Source organism: Bufo gargarizans, chromosome 4 (assembly GCF_014858855.1).
Source record: "Bufo gargarizans isolate SCDJY-AF-19 chromosome 4, ASM1485885v1, whole genome shotgun sequence".
NCBI classification, from domain to species: Eukaryota; Metazoa; Chordata; class Amphibia; order Anura; family Bufonidae; genus Bufo; species Bufo gargarizans.
Window position 1 is genome coordinate 440,032,342 of NC_058083.1, and position 16,019 is coordinate 440,048,360.

The 16,019-nt window shown below is 45.0% G+C and overlaps 1 protein-coding gene across 4 annotated transcripts in view; it reads right to left on the reverse strand.

The window, feature by feature from the left end:
• The window catches only part of IPCEF1 (interaction protein for cytohesin exchange factors 1), a 493,239-nt gene that overhangs the window by 342,180 nt on the left and 135,040 nt on the right, over nt 1-16,019 (reverse strand). For 2 of the 4 annotated variants that reach the window (XR_006388642.1, XM_044289603.1), the window contains exons 1-2: nt 8,922-9,021; nt 351-382 (exon numbers count right to left, since the gene is read on the reverse strand). Coding sequence is in view for 3 of the 4 variants with exons in the window: in XM_044289603.1 (XP_044145538.1) it covers nt 351-377 (27 nt within the window). In the remaining variant the exon portion in view is untranslated. Of the gene's footprint in view, nt 1-350; nt 383-8,921; nt 9,022-16,019 lie in introns of those variants that run through there. The other 2 variants (XM_044289604.1, XM_044289605.1) reach the window with 1 other exon arrangement.

Genomic DNA, 16,019 nt, shown 5'->3' on the forward strand with positions numbered 1-16,019 from the left:
TGGGAGGGCTCTGTCATATATTTTGCACTGGGGCCCAGAATGTTCAAATTACACTTCTGGCTGGAGGGACGGGTCAAGAATTTGGCATGGGGGGTGTGTCATTTCAATTTTTGCCTCAGGTAGAAGGAAAGCTGTGCTGCTCTGCCCCAAGCCACAAAGCACTGAGGGAAGGGGGCCCAAGTTGAACGCTTGCATCAGGGTCCATGGGCTTTTAGCTACGCCTCTGGTCATAATAATTAAACTCCAGCTAGAAATTACCATCTTCTTGTCAGCAATGAGCAGAGAAAACATTTTCAATGGAAAAACTGTAAAACAAATAGTATACATCAGTTTAATATTCTGTTGCTCACCTCTTTGGTTCCTTCAGAAGCCATCATTACACCTGCAATGAAACAAAATTAACAGGATCAATTTAAATGACACCTGTCATTTGCAAACTGTATGTATTTTTGGTTCTATCATAGAGATTTATCAAGACCATCACTTTTTGCACTGGTCTGCATATTCCCTGCACTGTCAGAGGATGTGTCACATTTATGATGGGGCACATCCCTTGTCATAAATAAGGGACATCCTCTGGCAGTCTGTGCACCTACACAGAAATGTACAGTAGCTCTGAGCTACCATAGATCTCTGGCTTCTGTTAAGCCAGAAAACTGGCATAAAAGAAGTTAAATTTGTTGCAGTGGCCATCGGGAGATGGTAAATCTCCCCCTATAGTTCAAAAATGACAGGCCACATGAGTAAACCGATTCTGCACTAATCAAATTTGTTATGATTTTCCCAAAGATTCTAGTTTCTAATTAATCTGAAGTTGGATTTGTCCTGCACGAATATGGTGTCTGCCATACATATAAGAATACAAAGAAAATTAGATTGCCCATAATGCCTTGCAGCTCAATTTAGGCTACTTTCACATCTGCGTTTTTGCTGTCTGGTTTTGAGATCCGGCATGGGATCACAGCAAAACACATCCATTTGAATAATAAAACTGTCTTCAACCGGTCAGAATGGATCTGGCACCATTGACTTACATGGTTTTTGGTGCCATATCTGGCATGTTCAGTTTCCCATGCCACACACAAACGTTGATTTCAGTGGTTTTGTGTCTGGCATGGGAACACAACAGATTGGAACGGAATACATTCTTGTGCACTCCATTCCAGTTTGTTGAAAATAGGGACAAAACTGAAGCGTTTTCCTCCGGTTTTGAGATCGTCTGCCAGATCTCAAAACTGGAAAGGAAAACGCAGATGTGAAAGTAGCCTTATTCTTATTTTTTTGTCCTGCCGAAAGAGGGAGAGGGAGGGAAGGAATAAAGAAAAAAATAAAAGAAGACTAAACTATGAATAGGTCCCATTCCTTGCAATATCTAAATATTGTCCCAGCATGACCAAATATCAAACCAGTGTTTTATATTATTCCTGCTTTTATATAATATTTTCTTATAATCCCTAATTTATTTGGAAATTCTTTGGCTATCCAGGCTCTTGCAATCAAGTCTTGCCAAAAACATGCATCTCAAAATCAATATTAAAGTGTCAATAGAACAAATTAACCTACTAATATAATTTAGAACCACGCATTGCACATTATATGGAATTCGTACATGTTGCTTCACTTTGTGCATCAGTGCATGTTCAACAAAGGTGTTTAAAAACTGCAAAACAGCATTCACATTGCAGGTAACTAGCCACACCTTTAATAGAGTTGTGCAGGCCATGTATATTGATCATCAGGATAGGTCACTAATATCCGATCGGCGGGGGTCCGACACCTGACACCCCCACCTATCAGCTCTTTGAAGAGGAGGCTCCATGCGAGCACTGCTTCTTGTTCATTACACTGTCTGTTGTCTCAGAAGGGCGGTGTAATTACAAGTACTACTATCCTGACAAATGAATATATGTATATCTCTAAATGTGCGAGATCCCTAAAAACAAACCTTTATTAAAGATAATTTTGAAAATATATGTAATCAAGCTCTAGAAACACATTAGAAAAAGAAAAAAAATATATAATACCAAAAAAGTCCTATATGGTATAACATAACATCAGATATCAATTATAGGTCAGAGGAGCCCTCAGCCCAGGTATACCCCCAGAAGGTAGGGGCTCCCTGACCTCGTTCCTAACCTGAGCCACCCTATAAACACCCTGTAGTGGACGTATAAGGTAGCATAATGATCCCTGCACCCCAATGAGTTTCATCAGGGGGTAATAAAGGATAAAGAATATATATCCAAATATAGGAAATAGTTAGATGTGAGGAGCTTAAAATGATATTTGGGTACTTTTACCCCGGTATGACAATTCAAGAATGTCTGCCCAGGTGTGGCCAAAAGATGCTCAGCAAAGACAAAGATCCCTGTAGGAAAATACAGACAAATGCTATAAATGCTTGTGTTTGCTTACAATAACTGTGATATATGGTCAGTATGACGAATAAATACTTACATTGGCAGACAGGGGGCTGGCATGCTCCTCTGCTGATACAGAACGGTGTAGTAGTGGACCAACGCCAGCACTAAGGCTTAAATGCTAGCACCCTAGCACCGCATGGAGTTTCTGCCCGCCGGAGTAGTATTTTCTGGTCCAGTGGACCGCAGCCGTGGAACGCATGTTTTACTTCTAGTGTTGAGCGAGCATGTTCGGCAGAATACCTGTTCAGCTTGAGCATCGCTATGCTCGGCACATGTCGGTACTCGGCCGAGTAACACATGTGCACAAGCGCCATGCTCGAGTCTCCTCCCCGTATGTTTCACAGCTGCTAAGCAGCAAATAAACGTGCAGGTAAGTACTGCTATCACTGTAATGACAGTAGCCATGTTGGCATAGCACCCGATGACGCAGGTTCGGCTCATTGTGAGTCAGGGAGAGCTGCGCTTAGGATGGGACAGATAGTGTAGGGCGTGTGATCGCAATATATTCAATAGAAAAACGTTTCAAAGACCCAAAAGTCCTTTTAAGGACCTATTGTGTGTGGTGGCAGGCTGGCAGCAATATAATATAGCTAGCAATATTTTTTTTTCCATATTTTGCAATACTTTTTCGATAGAGGGTGTCTGCAGTGACTTGTGACATCTGTGCTGCAATACCTTCTGTGTGTCAGGGCCAGATATTGGGGAAAATATTACTGACAACAAATATATTTTTTCCATAATTTATCCACACTTTGCCTATAAACGGTGTCTGCAGTGAATTGTCACATCTGTGCTGCAATAGTGTGTGTGTCAGGCCCAGAAATTGGGAAAAATATTAGCGAAAACAATTATATTTTTTCCATAATTTATCCACATTTTTCTTTTAAACGGTCCCTTATAACATATAACATTTAATATGAAGAAGGCGAGCATTAAAGGATGGGGAAGTGGCCGTGATGCTGATGGTGCACGCAGAGGCTGTGGCCCCTGGGTGCATTGAAACTGTGCCTGCTGCCAGAGCACAAGAAAGACAATCATCCAAGATACCTAGCTTCATGTCCGAGTTTGCAGGACGGCACAGGAGACCACTCTTGAAGTCAGCCCAGTGCGAGCAGGTGGTCGGTTGGATTGCAGAAGATAGTGCTTCTAGTCAGTTAAGCACCACCCTGTCTTCCACCAAGTCCAGTCTCAGCAGCCAGGAGTCTGGTCCACACAATCCTCACCCTGATCCTCCTTCCTCCCACCATTTATAATCTGGCCAAACAAGCGATCCCACACTCGGATATTCCAAGGACCTCTTGCATCTCCATTAATTGATTTGGCCCTCTCGCCAAGCACGCTTGAAGAGGGACCTGAGATCTTGTGCCCCACACTCATGCAGGTAAGTACTGCTATCACTGTAAAGACAGTAGCCATGTTGACGAAGAAGGCAATATGAAGAAGGCGAGCATTAAGGGATGGGGAAGTGGCCGTGATGCTGATGGTGCACGCAGAGGCTGTGGCCCCTGGGTGCATTGAAACTGTGCCTGCTGCCAGAGCACAAGAAAGACAATCATCCAAGATACCTAGCTTCATGTCCAAGTTTGCAGGGCGGCACAGGAGACCACTCTTGAAGTCAGCCCAGTGCGAGCAGGTGGTCGGTTGGATTGCAGCAGATAGTGCTTCCAGTCAGTTAAGCACCACCCTGTCTTCCACCAAGTCCAGTCTCAGCAGCCAGGAGTCTGGTCCACACAATACTCACCATGATTCTCTTTCCTCCCACCATTTGTAAACTGGCCAAACAAGTGATCCCACACTTGGATATTCCGAGGACCTCTTGCATCGCCATTAATTGATTTGGCCCTCTCGCCAAGCACGCAAGGGACCTGAGATCTTGTGCCCCAATTCCCAACCTCTTGAGCATCCAGAGTCATAAGAATATGATGCTGGGGAATGGCAATTAGTGTTTAATGAGGTGGATGATGATGAGACACTGTTGCCAATGACTCAACCGCAATTACTGTCTCAAGAGGTTGAGGAAGAGGATGACACACAGTTGTCAATCACTGAAGCTGTGGTTAGGTCAACAAATCAGGAGGATGATCAGAGTGAGGAAGTGAAAGAGGAGGTGCTGGACAACGAGGTCACTGACCCAACCTGGGAAGGTGGCAACAAGAGAGAAGAGCAGTACAGAGGGGGAGGGATCTGCAGCACTGCAACAGTCTGGAAGAGGCAGTGGGGTGGCAAAAGGTACAAGCTGGGCACCACCAAACAGGCCTGCAACTGTTCCACAGAGCACCTCTTTGCGTAAATCTCTCTTGCCAAAGGGTCGGTTTTTGGCAGTATGGCTCTTTTTTGAGGAAAGTGCGGACAACAAAAGAATAGTAGTTTGCAACCTGTCCCACACCAAAATGAGCCGGGGCGTGAACACTAGCAACCTCACCACCAGCAGCATGATCTGCCACATGTCATCAAAGCACCCTAATAGGTGGGCCGAACGTCTGGGTCCACAATCTGTGTATGCGGGTCACACCACTGCTTCTCTTCCCCTGTGTTACGTGCTGGCCAATCCCCTTTCCAAGATGTAGGCCCGGATGCCCCCGCCCTGCACCTGGACCTTTGCAAGCACCATCAGTGACCACATCCACCAGCCTGTCCCAGCGCAGAGTCCAGATGTCATAACACAAGGCATTTGAACGCAAACACAAATACCCAGCCACCCACCCACAGGCCATAGCACTAAATGCGCAGCTTTCCGAATTACTGGCCCTGGAAATGTTACTATTTAGGCCTGATGTTGCAATCCCTAGCCGCCACTATTTTTCAATGTGTGCCATGCCAGCCTTACACCAACATGTGTCCCTTAACATTACATGTGCCCTGACCAACGCAGATACTGGGAAGGTCCACTTAACCATGGACACATGGACAAGTGCTTTCGGCCAGGGATGCTACATTTCCCTGACGGCACACTGGGTGAATGTTGTGGAGGCCGGGAGCGACTCGTACCCTGGTATAGCACCGGTGCTACCGACGCCAAGGATTGCGGGCCACAATTCCATCAGGGTTTCTGCCACCACCTACGTTAGTGGCTCCAACCCCCACTTCTCCTCCTCTGCCTCCTCCTCCACTTCCACCTCTGAAGTATCCTCGTGCAGCACCAGTCAAGCATCAGTCGGTAGCTGGAAGCAGTGTAGCACTGCAGTGCGGAAGCGGCAACAGGCTGTGCTAAAGCTGATCTGCCTAGGTGACAAACAGTACACCGCCGCAGAGCTGTGGAAGGGGATAAGAGACCAGACTAAGCTGTGGCTTTCGCCACTCAACCTAGAACCAGGCATGGTTGCCTGATAATGGCTGTACAGGGTCCTCCCTCCAGCAGGCCCTCACATATAATTTTTTAGAGGGTCCGCTCACCAACATGCCCTCAACTCAAATCTTTTACAGGGTCAGCTCATCTGCAGGCCGGCAACTCAATGTGAATGAGGCCCTCCTTTATGTGATATACAGGTTGTATCGGAGTGCCTCTTCCTTGTAATTTTTGGCAGCACTTGCACTTTATATACAAGTAAATAATATACAGGAAATGTTTTCAATCAATCAATGATTTTTTTACTTTGGTTTTGTGCGTAAAACCTTAATTAGATTGTGGGCCTGGTGATCAGTTTAAGGCCTTTTAAGCAGCCTCAGCAGCAGCATGGTGATAAAAATGATTGGCAAGGTGACATGGTCTGGAGATGGCAGCATGAGGAGGCCACATAGTGGCACAATGACTGAGTCTGGATAAAAGACTAAGGCCACAGATTGTTTAGAAAGATGCAGATGAAAAGAAATCTGTGGAGTTGTGTGACGGTCACCTGCAGATTAATGCAGACCAGAGGTGTAGCTATAGGGGAAGCAGGGGAAGCTGCAGCTTTTGGGCCCTGACCCAGAAGGGGCCCATCCAGGAGGACTAAAGGATTTGGTCAGGGCCCGCTTAACAGTATTACACAATGAAATTATATACAGTGACAGTATAGTGTATTAAATGGATAGAACAGCTGCCGGCCCAGGTCTGAGAGGGTGATCTTTACTAGCCACAGGAAAGAGGGCGGCATGAAAGGAAGGGGTTGCTAAAAAATTACTGTGGGATGGAGCCCCATTCAAAAATTTGCTGTGGGGACCAGTCATTTCTAGCTACGCCACTGATGCAGCCCACAAAAGCAAGTTAGGCTTACTGATTCCAAAACCTTAATTAAATTGTGGGCCTGGTGATCAGTTTAATGCCTTTTAAGCAGCATGGTGATAAAAATGAGTGGCAAGGTGACATGGTGTGGAGATGGCAGCATGAGGCAGCCACATAGTGGCACAATGACTGAGTCTGGATAAAAGACTGAGGCCACAGATTGTTGAGAAAGATGCAAACAAATCTGTAGAGCTGTATGACGGTCACCTGCAGATAAATGCAGCCATCAAAATCAATTTGGGTTTGTCGGTTCAACCTCAGCTCACCAGCAGGCCCGCGCCTAAAATCTTTTACTGGGTCAGCTCACCTGCAGGCCCGCAACTCAAATCTTTTACAGGGTCAGCTGAGCTGCAGGCCTGCAACGCAAATCTTTTATTGCATCAGCTCACATGCAGGCCTGCAACTCAAATCTTTTACAGGGTTAGCTCACATGCAGGCCCTTGCATAGAATATTTTATAGGGTCAGCTTAGCTGCAGGCCCTCGCATATATAGTTTTACAGGATCAGCTCACCCGCAGGCACTCGCATATAATGTTTTACAGGGTCAGCTCACCTGCAAGCCCACAACTCAGGCTCCCTCTCCGAAATAGAACAATGCTTTCCCGTTACAAGTGGTATTAAGCGCATAAAAGAACATCAAAAGTTGATAGGGAAGATATCCAAATGGATTGTGGACGTCGCGGGGACTTGCGATCAGGCAGAAGTTATTTAGAGTCAACAAAGCGGCAAGAAGACCTCTCCGGTATAACGTTTCCTCATCCAAAATACCGCAGTGACATTCCCTGTAATTTTTTATTACTCATTCCAACAGGGCATCTTATAAGTCTTTTATTGTTATTTATCGTCACTACCTCCACGAGTCGGGAGTGTGTGATTTGGGCACCACCCGCTTGCCTTTCTTTGGATGTGGTAGCCGTTTCACAGGCTCCCTCTCCGGAATCAAACACTGATTTCCCGTTACCCGTAATTTACAATGGTTTTGAGCTGACAATTACATCGAAAGTTGATAGGCCAGACATCCGAAACTCAAATAATTTGTCAAATAAAGCACATGAACATTAGTCTATCATTCAAACTGCCAGAGGACTGGGACCGAAAGCAATAGATAAAATTTTCCTTATCTGGAAGGGGAGTAAAGATGATTTTCATAGATTGATTGAGACTCTTAATGACAACGAGATTGAACTTTCTTTTATGTATGAGGTACAAATGAAATGCATAACCTTTCTTGACATGGTAATTGAAAAACAAGAAGACAGGCTAGTTAGTTCCGTAATTCGTAAACCTACTGCCACCTACTTTGAAAAGAGGTATACCAAAGGGGCAGTATCTGCAGATGTGCAGAAACTGCTCCCATAGTGAGAATTTCTATCTAGAATCCAAAAAACTATATAACAGACTTCTACAAAGGGGTTATTCCCAATCTATTCTGAGGGGTGCTTTCAAACAAGCACAGATACGACAGAGAAGTGATCTCCTCATCCCCAGGACTACTGATCAGAAAGATAAGGATCTTATTCGCCTGATATCCACTTACGATATAGCTAATAAAAAGATTAGAGGGTTTTTAAACAAATATTGGCCAATACTATCTATGGACCCAGATCTTACTAAGATCTTACACTAAGATCACTTATCGAAAAGGCAGAAGTCTGCAATACCGTTTGGTTCACAGTCATTATACCGGCCCAAAAAGGGAAGGTACTTGGTTGCATAGAAAACCATGTGGCATATTTCACTGTGGATCCTGCAAAGCATGCAGTTTTGTATGTACTTCCAAAATAATAACTTGTTCCATGACTAAACTTAATTATGTTATCAAAGATTTCATTGATTGCAAAAGTAAAGGCGTGGTGTATATTTGCCAATGTACATGCTCTAAGGATTATATTGGCAAGACCTTCAGGCTGGGTTCAGACCTGAGCGTTTTACAGCGCGTTCCTACGCACTGTAAAACGCTCAACAGGCAAGAACCAATGATTCCCTATGGGAATGGTTCTCACCTGAGCTGTAAAACGCCCGATGCCCCAAGAAGTACAGGAGCTTCTTTGGGGCGTCTTGTCTCACGTTCCCGTACATAGACTTCAGCGGGAACGAGCGACAATGCGCGGTCGCTTGTCTCTGTATGCGCGATTGCAAACGCCCGTACAATCGCGCATACAGAGCATACGTTCAGTACGCTCAGGTCTGAACCCAGCGTCAGAGATACCGGGTGCTACCTTCCCTGCTATCCTCCCTGGTTCCCCTTCTGCTTGAGAAGGACCACAGGTGCGTGCCAATATATAAACTATGATTACCTTGCTATTGAACTTTCCTCCATGGTCTCTGATTTTCCTCTATTGCAGGCTTGAGTTCAGGGTGTAGCGGGTCTGGTATCTTTCTACTGGAGCACGCCCCGTATTAATGTCATGCCTGCAATAGAGGAAAAGCAGACACCACTGAGGAAGGTTTAATAGCAAGGTACTCTTGGTTTATATATTGGCATGCACCTGTGGTCCTTCTCAAGCAGGGGAACCAGGGAGGATAGTGGGGAAGGTAGTTTGCAGTATCCTGAATAGAGTTGTTTTACAGTGAGGTATTTTTAGCAGCAGGTATTGCTGTACTGTTGCGGTACTGCAGCACAAAATATAGGAAGCATCAGCGCCAGTGGACTATTGAAATTACAATTAAGACCTTCAGAGTACTTAGACGCAGGATCTGCAAACATGTCAACAATATTAATAAGAAAAACAACACACCGGTAGCTAATCACATAGTTGACTTTCAGAACGGTGATCCTCATGCTCTTAACCACTTTCCGTCCGCCCATAGGATATAAACGTCCTATGGGTGAATTTCTATTTCTGAATGGACGTTTTAAAAGTGACAGCAGGGCAACCCAGAGAGAAGGCAGGGACAGTGCCCAGGTCTCCCTGCCTTCTGGATCGCTGCATACACAGCGCTCACCGAGCGCTGTGTATGCAGAGCAGGAAGTGCTATGCGCTTCCTGTTCCGGCCCGGCGGTCATGTGACCGCCGGGACCGGAGAGTGTAGGAGCTGTCAGGTCTATCATAGACCATGATCAGCCCTGCACTGAGGCTGTACAGCACAGTATATCGCTGTACAGCCTCTCTGGGGGGTGCATTTCTCCTGTAACTGGGGCTACTATGTCAGCCCCAGTTACAGGAAAAATCAACAGTGAAAAAAAAAAAGAAAAAGTGAAGTAAATGTCCCCCAGAGATCTTGTATGACCTTATGGGGGACGAAAAGTGTACAATAAAAAATAAAAAATAAAGGGTTGAAAAAATAAAATAAAAAAAGTTTCACATGTAAAAAAAAAAAAAGTCCCCAAGTAAGGAATAAAAAAAATGTTAAAAATAGAAAAAATTAAATAAAATAGACATATTTGGTATTGCCGTGTCCGTAAAAAACAGCTCTATAAAAATATCACATGACCTAACCCCTCGGGTGAACACCGGAAAAAAATAAAAATAAATGTGTCAAAACAAGCTATTTTTGTCACCTTACATCACAAAAGGTGCAACACCAAGTGATCAAAAACGCGTATGTCCCACAAAATGGTACTAATAAAACCGTCACCTCATCCCACAAAAAATTAGCCCCTACATAAGAAAATCTCTAAAAAAATAAAATAAACTATAGCGCTCAGAACATGGACACATTAAAACATAATTTTTTTGTTTCAAAAATGCTATTATTGTGTAAAACTTTAATAAAAGAGAAAAAGTATACATATTAGGTATCGCCACGTGACTGAACCCCTCAGGTGAACGCTGTAAAAATAAATAAATAGAAACTGTGCTAAAACAACCAATTTTTTGGTCACCTTGCCCCATAAAGTGTTATAATGAATGATCAAAAAATCATATGTACCCAAAAATAGTACTAATAAAACTGGCATCCCCTAGTTTCCAAAATGGGGTCACTTCTTGGGAGTTTCTACTGTAAGGGTGCATCAGGGGGCTTCAAATAGGACATGGCATCTAAAAACCATGTGGATTTCCTTTTCTTCTGCGCCCTGCCGTGTGCCCATACAGCAGTTTATGACCACATGTTGGGTGTTTCTGTAAACCGCAGAATATGGGTAATAAATATTGAGTTTTGTTTGGCTGTTAACCATCGATGTGTTAAAGAAAAAATTTGATTAAAATGGAAAATCTGCCCAAAAAGTGAAATTTAACAATTTGATCTCCATTTTCCTTTAATTCTTGTGGAACGCCTAAAGGGTTAACAAAGTTTGTAAAATCGGTTTTGAATACCTTGAGGGGTGTAGTTTCTACAATGGGGTCATTTATGGGGGGATCCACTATGTAGGCCCCACAAAGTGACTTCAAACCTGAACTGGTCCTTAAAAAGTGGGTTTTGGCAATTTTCTTAAGAATTTGAAGAATTGCTTCTAAACTTCTAAGCCTTCTAACGTCCTAAAAAAATAAAATGACATTTCCAAAATGATGCCAACATAAAGTAGACATATGGGGAATGTTAAGTAATAAATATTTTATGAGGTATCACTTTCTGTTTTAAAAGCAGAGAAATTGATATTTTGAAAATTGCAAATTTTTTAAATTTTTGGGTAAATTTTTGATTTTTTCATAAATAAAGGTGAAATATTTTGACTCAAATTTATGACTATCATGAAGTACAATGTGTCACGAGAAAACAATCTCTGAATGACTTGGATAAATAAAGGCGTTCCAAAGTTATTACCACATAAAGTGAGATATATCAGTTTTGCAAAATTAGGCCTGGTCAGGAAGGGGGCAAATGGCCCAGATGGGAAGTGGTTAAGTTTGCAGCACTTGGAATAATACCATTCCCCCCTAGGAAAGGAGAATTGGACCAAAAGATGCTTCAGAAGGAATCTGAATGGATATATCGCTTTTGGTCCCAGTCCCCCGATGGTTTGAATGAGAGACTAATGTTTACGTGCTTCATTTGACAAATTATTTAAGTTTGCCTGGGTTATTTTTTTCTCCTATGCCTTTGTTTCCAGTATTTATATTACACCTGTAGCTGGTCATCGATGCAAGAAGCATCAGAATATGTAGTGGTAATGTTGGCCACTATATCTATATTTCTAGTTTTTGGTTGGTGCCTTGAAATATCTCAACTTGGTACCCATTTTGTCCTCTCTGGTAAAAGAACTGGTCAGAGGGCATCAGTGGCAAATCAATAAATATGGGCATTATTATTTTTGTATCACTAGTGCTTCCTATCTACTGCTACATCAAATCTAACTGTACTATATGTATATACAATTGTCTTCTAGAAGTAAATAATGAGTAGTGATGGCCCGAACTATTCACCGGCGAAAAGTTCCTGGCGAACATAGCTTGTTCGCGTTCGCCGCGGCGGGCGAACATGTGCGATGTTCGGTCCACCCCCTATACATCATAATTGAGTAAACTTTGACCCTGTACCTTACAGTCAGCAGACACATTCCAGCCAATCAGCAGCAGACCCTCCCTCCCAGACCCTCCCACCTCCTGGACAGCATCCATTTTAGATTCATTCAGAAGCTGCATTCTCAGTGAGAGGAGGGAGAGTACTGCTGCTGCTGATTCAATAGGGAAAGCGTTAGCTAGGGCATTGTTCTGTGTCCACAGACTCATCCGCTGTATAGACAGGGTTCTGACAGCACCCCAAAAAGCCCTTTTCAGGGCTGGTACAGCAGTGTGCTTTTTTTTATATATATATTTATATACATATATTGCAGTTGCCTGGCTGCCCGTGTGTGAGAGGCTGCAGGCTCAGTCACAGACAGCACATGCGGTGTGCATGTGCTGTCTGTGACTGAGCCTGCAGCCTCTCATACAGGATGTGACAGAAAATACCTTGCAGATAAAAAAAATTCTATTTAATATTTTTTCTGTGATATAATCACATTTGCAAGCCCGGGTGTGTCAGGCCCACACAGACTGTACTGTGGCCACTGGCTAGTGGCTAGGCCTCCACTCATACCGTTACAGGGTGTCATTCACTCAAATACCTTGCAAATAAAAAAAATTATATTTGACATTTTTCTGTGATATAATCACATTTGCAAGCCCGTGTGTGTCAGGCCCATACAGACTGTACTGTGGCCACTTGCTAGTGGCTAGGCCTCCACTCATACCGTTACAGGGTGTCATTCACTCAAATACCTTGCAAATAAAAAAAATTATATTTGACATTTTTCTGTGATATAATCACATTTGCAAGCCCGTGTGTGTCAGGCCCATACAGACTGTACTGTGGCCACTTGCTAGTGGCTAGGCCTCCACTCATACCGTTACAGGGTGTAATTCACTCAAATACCTTGCAGATAAAAAAAAATCTATTTAACATTTTTCTGTGATATAATCACATTTGCAAGCCCGTGTGTGTCAGGCCTACACAGACTATACTGTGGGCTAGGCCTCCACTCATACCGTTACAGGGTGTCATTCACTCAAATACCTTGCAGATAAAAAAAAAATCTATAAAAATGTTTTCTGTGATGTAATCACATTTGCAAGCCCATGTGTGTCAGGCCCACACAGACTGTACTGTGGCCACTGGCCAGGCCTCCGCTAATACCGTTACAGGGTGTCATTCACTCAAATACCTTGAAAATAAAAAAAAATCTATTAAAAATGTTTCTGTGATATAATCACATTTGCAAGCCCGTGTGTGTCAGGCCCACACAGACTGTACTGTGCCCACTGCCCACCACTTATATAGGGTGGCAAAGTACCTTGCATGCATAGTACCACTTATCTAAAAAAAAAATGACAGGCAGAGGCAGGCCATCGTGGTCGTGGTGCTGTGATTTCCACTGGCCCTGGAATAATGCCCAGTGTTCAGAACCCAAAAAATTCAGAGAAAATAGTTGACTGGCTTACACAGGACACCCAGTCTTCAACAGCTTCCGCTAAGAACCTTGACGCACCATCCTCCTCTAGCTCAGCTTTTGTCACCTGCTCTCAAGTTACCACTCTCCCACCCGCCGCCACCACCACCACTACCACCACAGCCGCTTCACTTGATCCCTCAGAGGAGTTATTTACACATCAGTAGGATGAAATTAGTGGTGAGCAACCATTATTGCCAGAGGATGTAGATACAGAGATATGTCTCAGTCAGGCAGCATTAGACACATGGACGTACAGTATGATGATGATGTTGTACCCGCTGCTGCTTCCTTTGCTGAGGTGTCAGATACAAGTGAAGTGGTTGATGATGACGATGTGGCCGTGGATGCCACATGGGTGCCTGTTCGAAGAGAAGAAGAAGAGGGGGAAAGTTCAGAAGGGGAGACAGAGAGAAGAAGGAGACAAGTTGGAAGCAGGGGGAGGTCGTCGCAAGGAGCTAGTGGCACAGTGAGACAGCATGTATCGGCACCCTGGGTGAGCCAGACAGCACGCCAATCAACGCATGCTGTTGCCACCACCAGAATGCTGTCATTGCAAAGCTCAGCAGTGTGGCATTTTTTTTGTGTGTCTGCCTCTGACAACAGCGATGCCATTTGAAACCTGTGCCAAAAGAAACTGAGTCGTGGGAAATCCAACACCCACCTAGGTACAACTGCATTGCGAAGGCACATGATCGCACATCACAAACGCCTATGGGATCAACACATTATGATGAGTAGAAGCAGCACACAAGCTCAAAGCCACTATCCTCCTCCTGGTCCAGCATCTTCAGCCACGTCAACCACTGCTGTCCTCCTTGCCCCCTCTCAACCACCAGCCACTCCGCCTCTCACCTTCAGCAATTCTATCTCATCTGCCCACAGTCAGGTGTCTGTAAAGGAAATGTTTGAGCGTAAGAAGCCAATGTCACAGAGTCACCCCCTTACCCGGCGTCTGACAGCTGGTTTGACGGAACTCTTAGCCCGCCAGCTTTTACCATACCAGCTGGTGGAGTCTGAGGCCTTCAAAAAATTTGTCGCTATTGGGACACCACAGTGGAAGGTACCCGGACGAATTTTTTTTTCAAATAAGGCAATCCCAAACCTCTACTCAGTGATTGAAAAGGAAGTCATGGCATCTCTGGCATACAGTGTTGGGGCAAGGGTCCATCTGACCACTGATACCTGGTCTGCAAAGCACGGTCAGGGCAGATATATCACCTACACTGCGCATTGGGTCAACCTGCTGACGGCTGCCAAGCATGGAATGCGTGGCTCTGCAGCGGCGTTGGTGAGACCGCCAGGACTTGCAGGCAGGCCTACTGCCACCTCCTCTACTCCTCCTACTCCATCCTCTTCCATAACCTCCTCGGCTGAGTCCTCTTCTGCTGCGGCGTCTGGCTGCACATCAACTGAATCCCCCCAGCTCCCCAGGGGCTATTCCACATCCCGGATACGACAGTGTCACGCTGTCTTGGGGTTGACTTGTCTAAAAACAGAGAGCCACACCGGACCAGCACTCCTGTCTGCCCTGAACGCACAGGTGGATCAGTGGCTGACCCCGCACCAACTGGAGATCGGCAAAGTGGTGTGTGACAATGGAAGCAATTTGTTGGCGGCATTGAATTTGGGCAAGTTGTCACATATGCCGTGCATGGCACATGTGTTGAATCTCATCGTACAACGCTTTATGTCTATGTACCCAGGCTTACAGGATGTCCTCAAGCAGGCCAGGAAGGTGTGTGGCATTCCTACACGGCCATGGCGCACTTTTCAGACATTCAGCGCCGAAACAACATGCCAGTGAGGCTCTTGATTTGCGACAGCCCGACACGTTGGAATTCAACACTCCTAATGTTCGGCCGCCTGCTCCAACAAGAAAAAGCCGTCAACGAGTATTTGTATGACAGGGGTGCTAGGACAGCCTCTGCAGAGCTGGGATTTTTTTTGCCACGTTACTGGACGCTCCTGCACAATGCCTGTAGGCTCATGCGTCCTTTTGAGGAGGTGACAAACCTAGTCATTTGCACCGAAGGCACCATCAGCGACCTCATCCCATTTGTTTTCTTCCTGGAGCGTGCCCTGCGAAGAGTGCTGGATCAGGCTGTAGATGAGCGTGAAGAGGAAGAGTTGTGGTCACCACCACCACCAGAAACAGCCTTGTCATCATCGCTTGCCGGACCTGCGGCAACGCTGGAAGAGGAGTATGAGGAAGAGGAGTCAGAGGAGGAATGTGGCTTTGAGGAGGAGGAAGACCAACCACAGCAGGCATCCCATGGTGCTCGTTGTTGTCACCTATCTGGGACCCGTGGTGTTGTACGTGGTTGGGGGGAAGAACAGACCGTCAATGACATCAGTGAGGATGAGGAACGGGAAATGAGTAGCTCGGCATACAACCTTGTGCAAATGTTGTCTTTCATGCTGTCATGTCTGTTGAGGGACCCTCGTATAAGAAGGATGAAGGAGAACGACTTGTACTGGGTGGCCATGCTACTAGATCCCCGGTATAAGCAGAAAGTGGCGG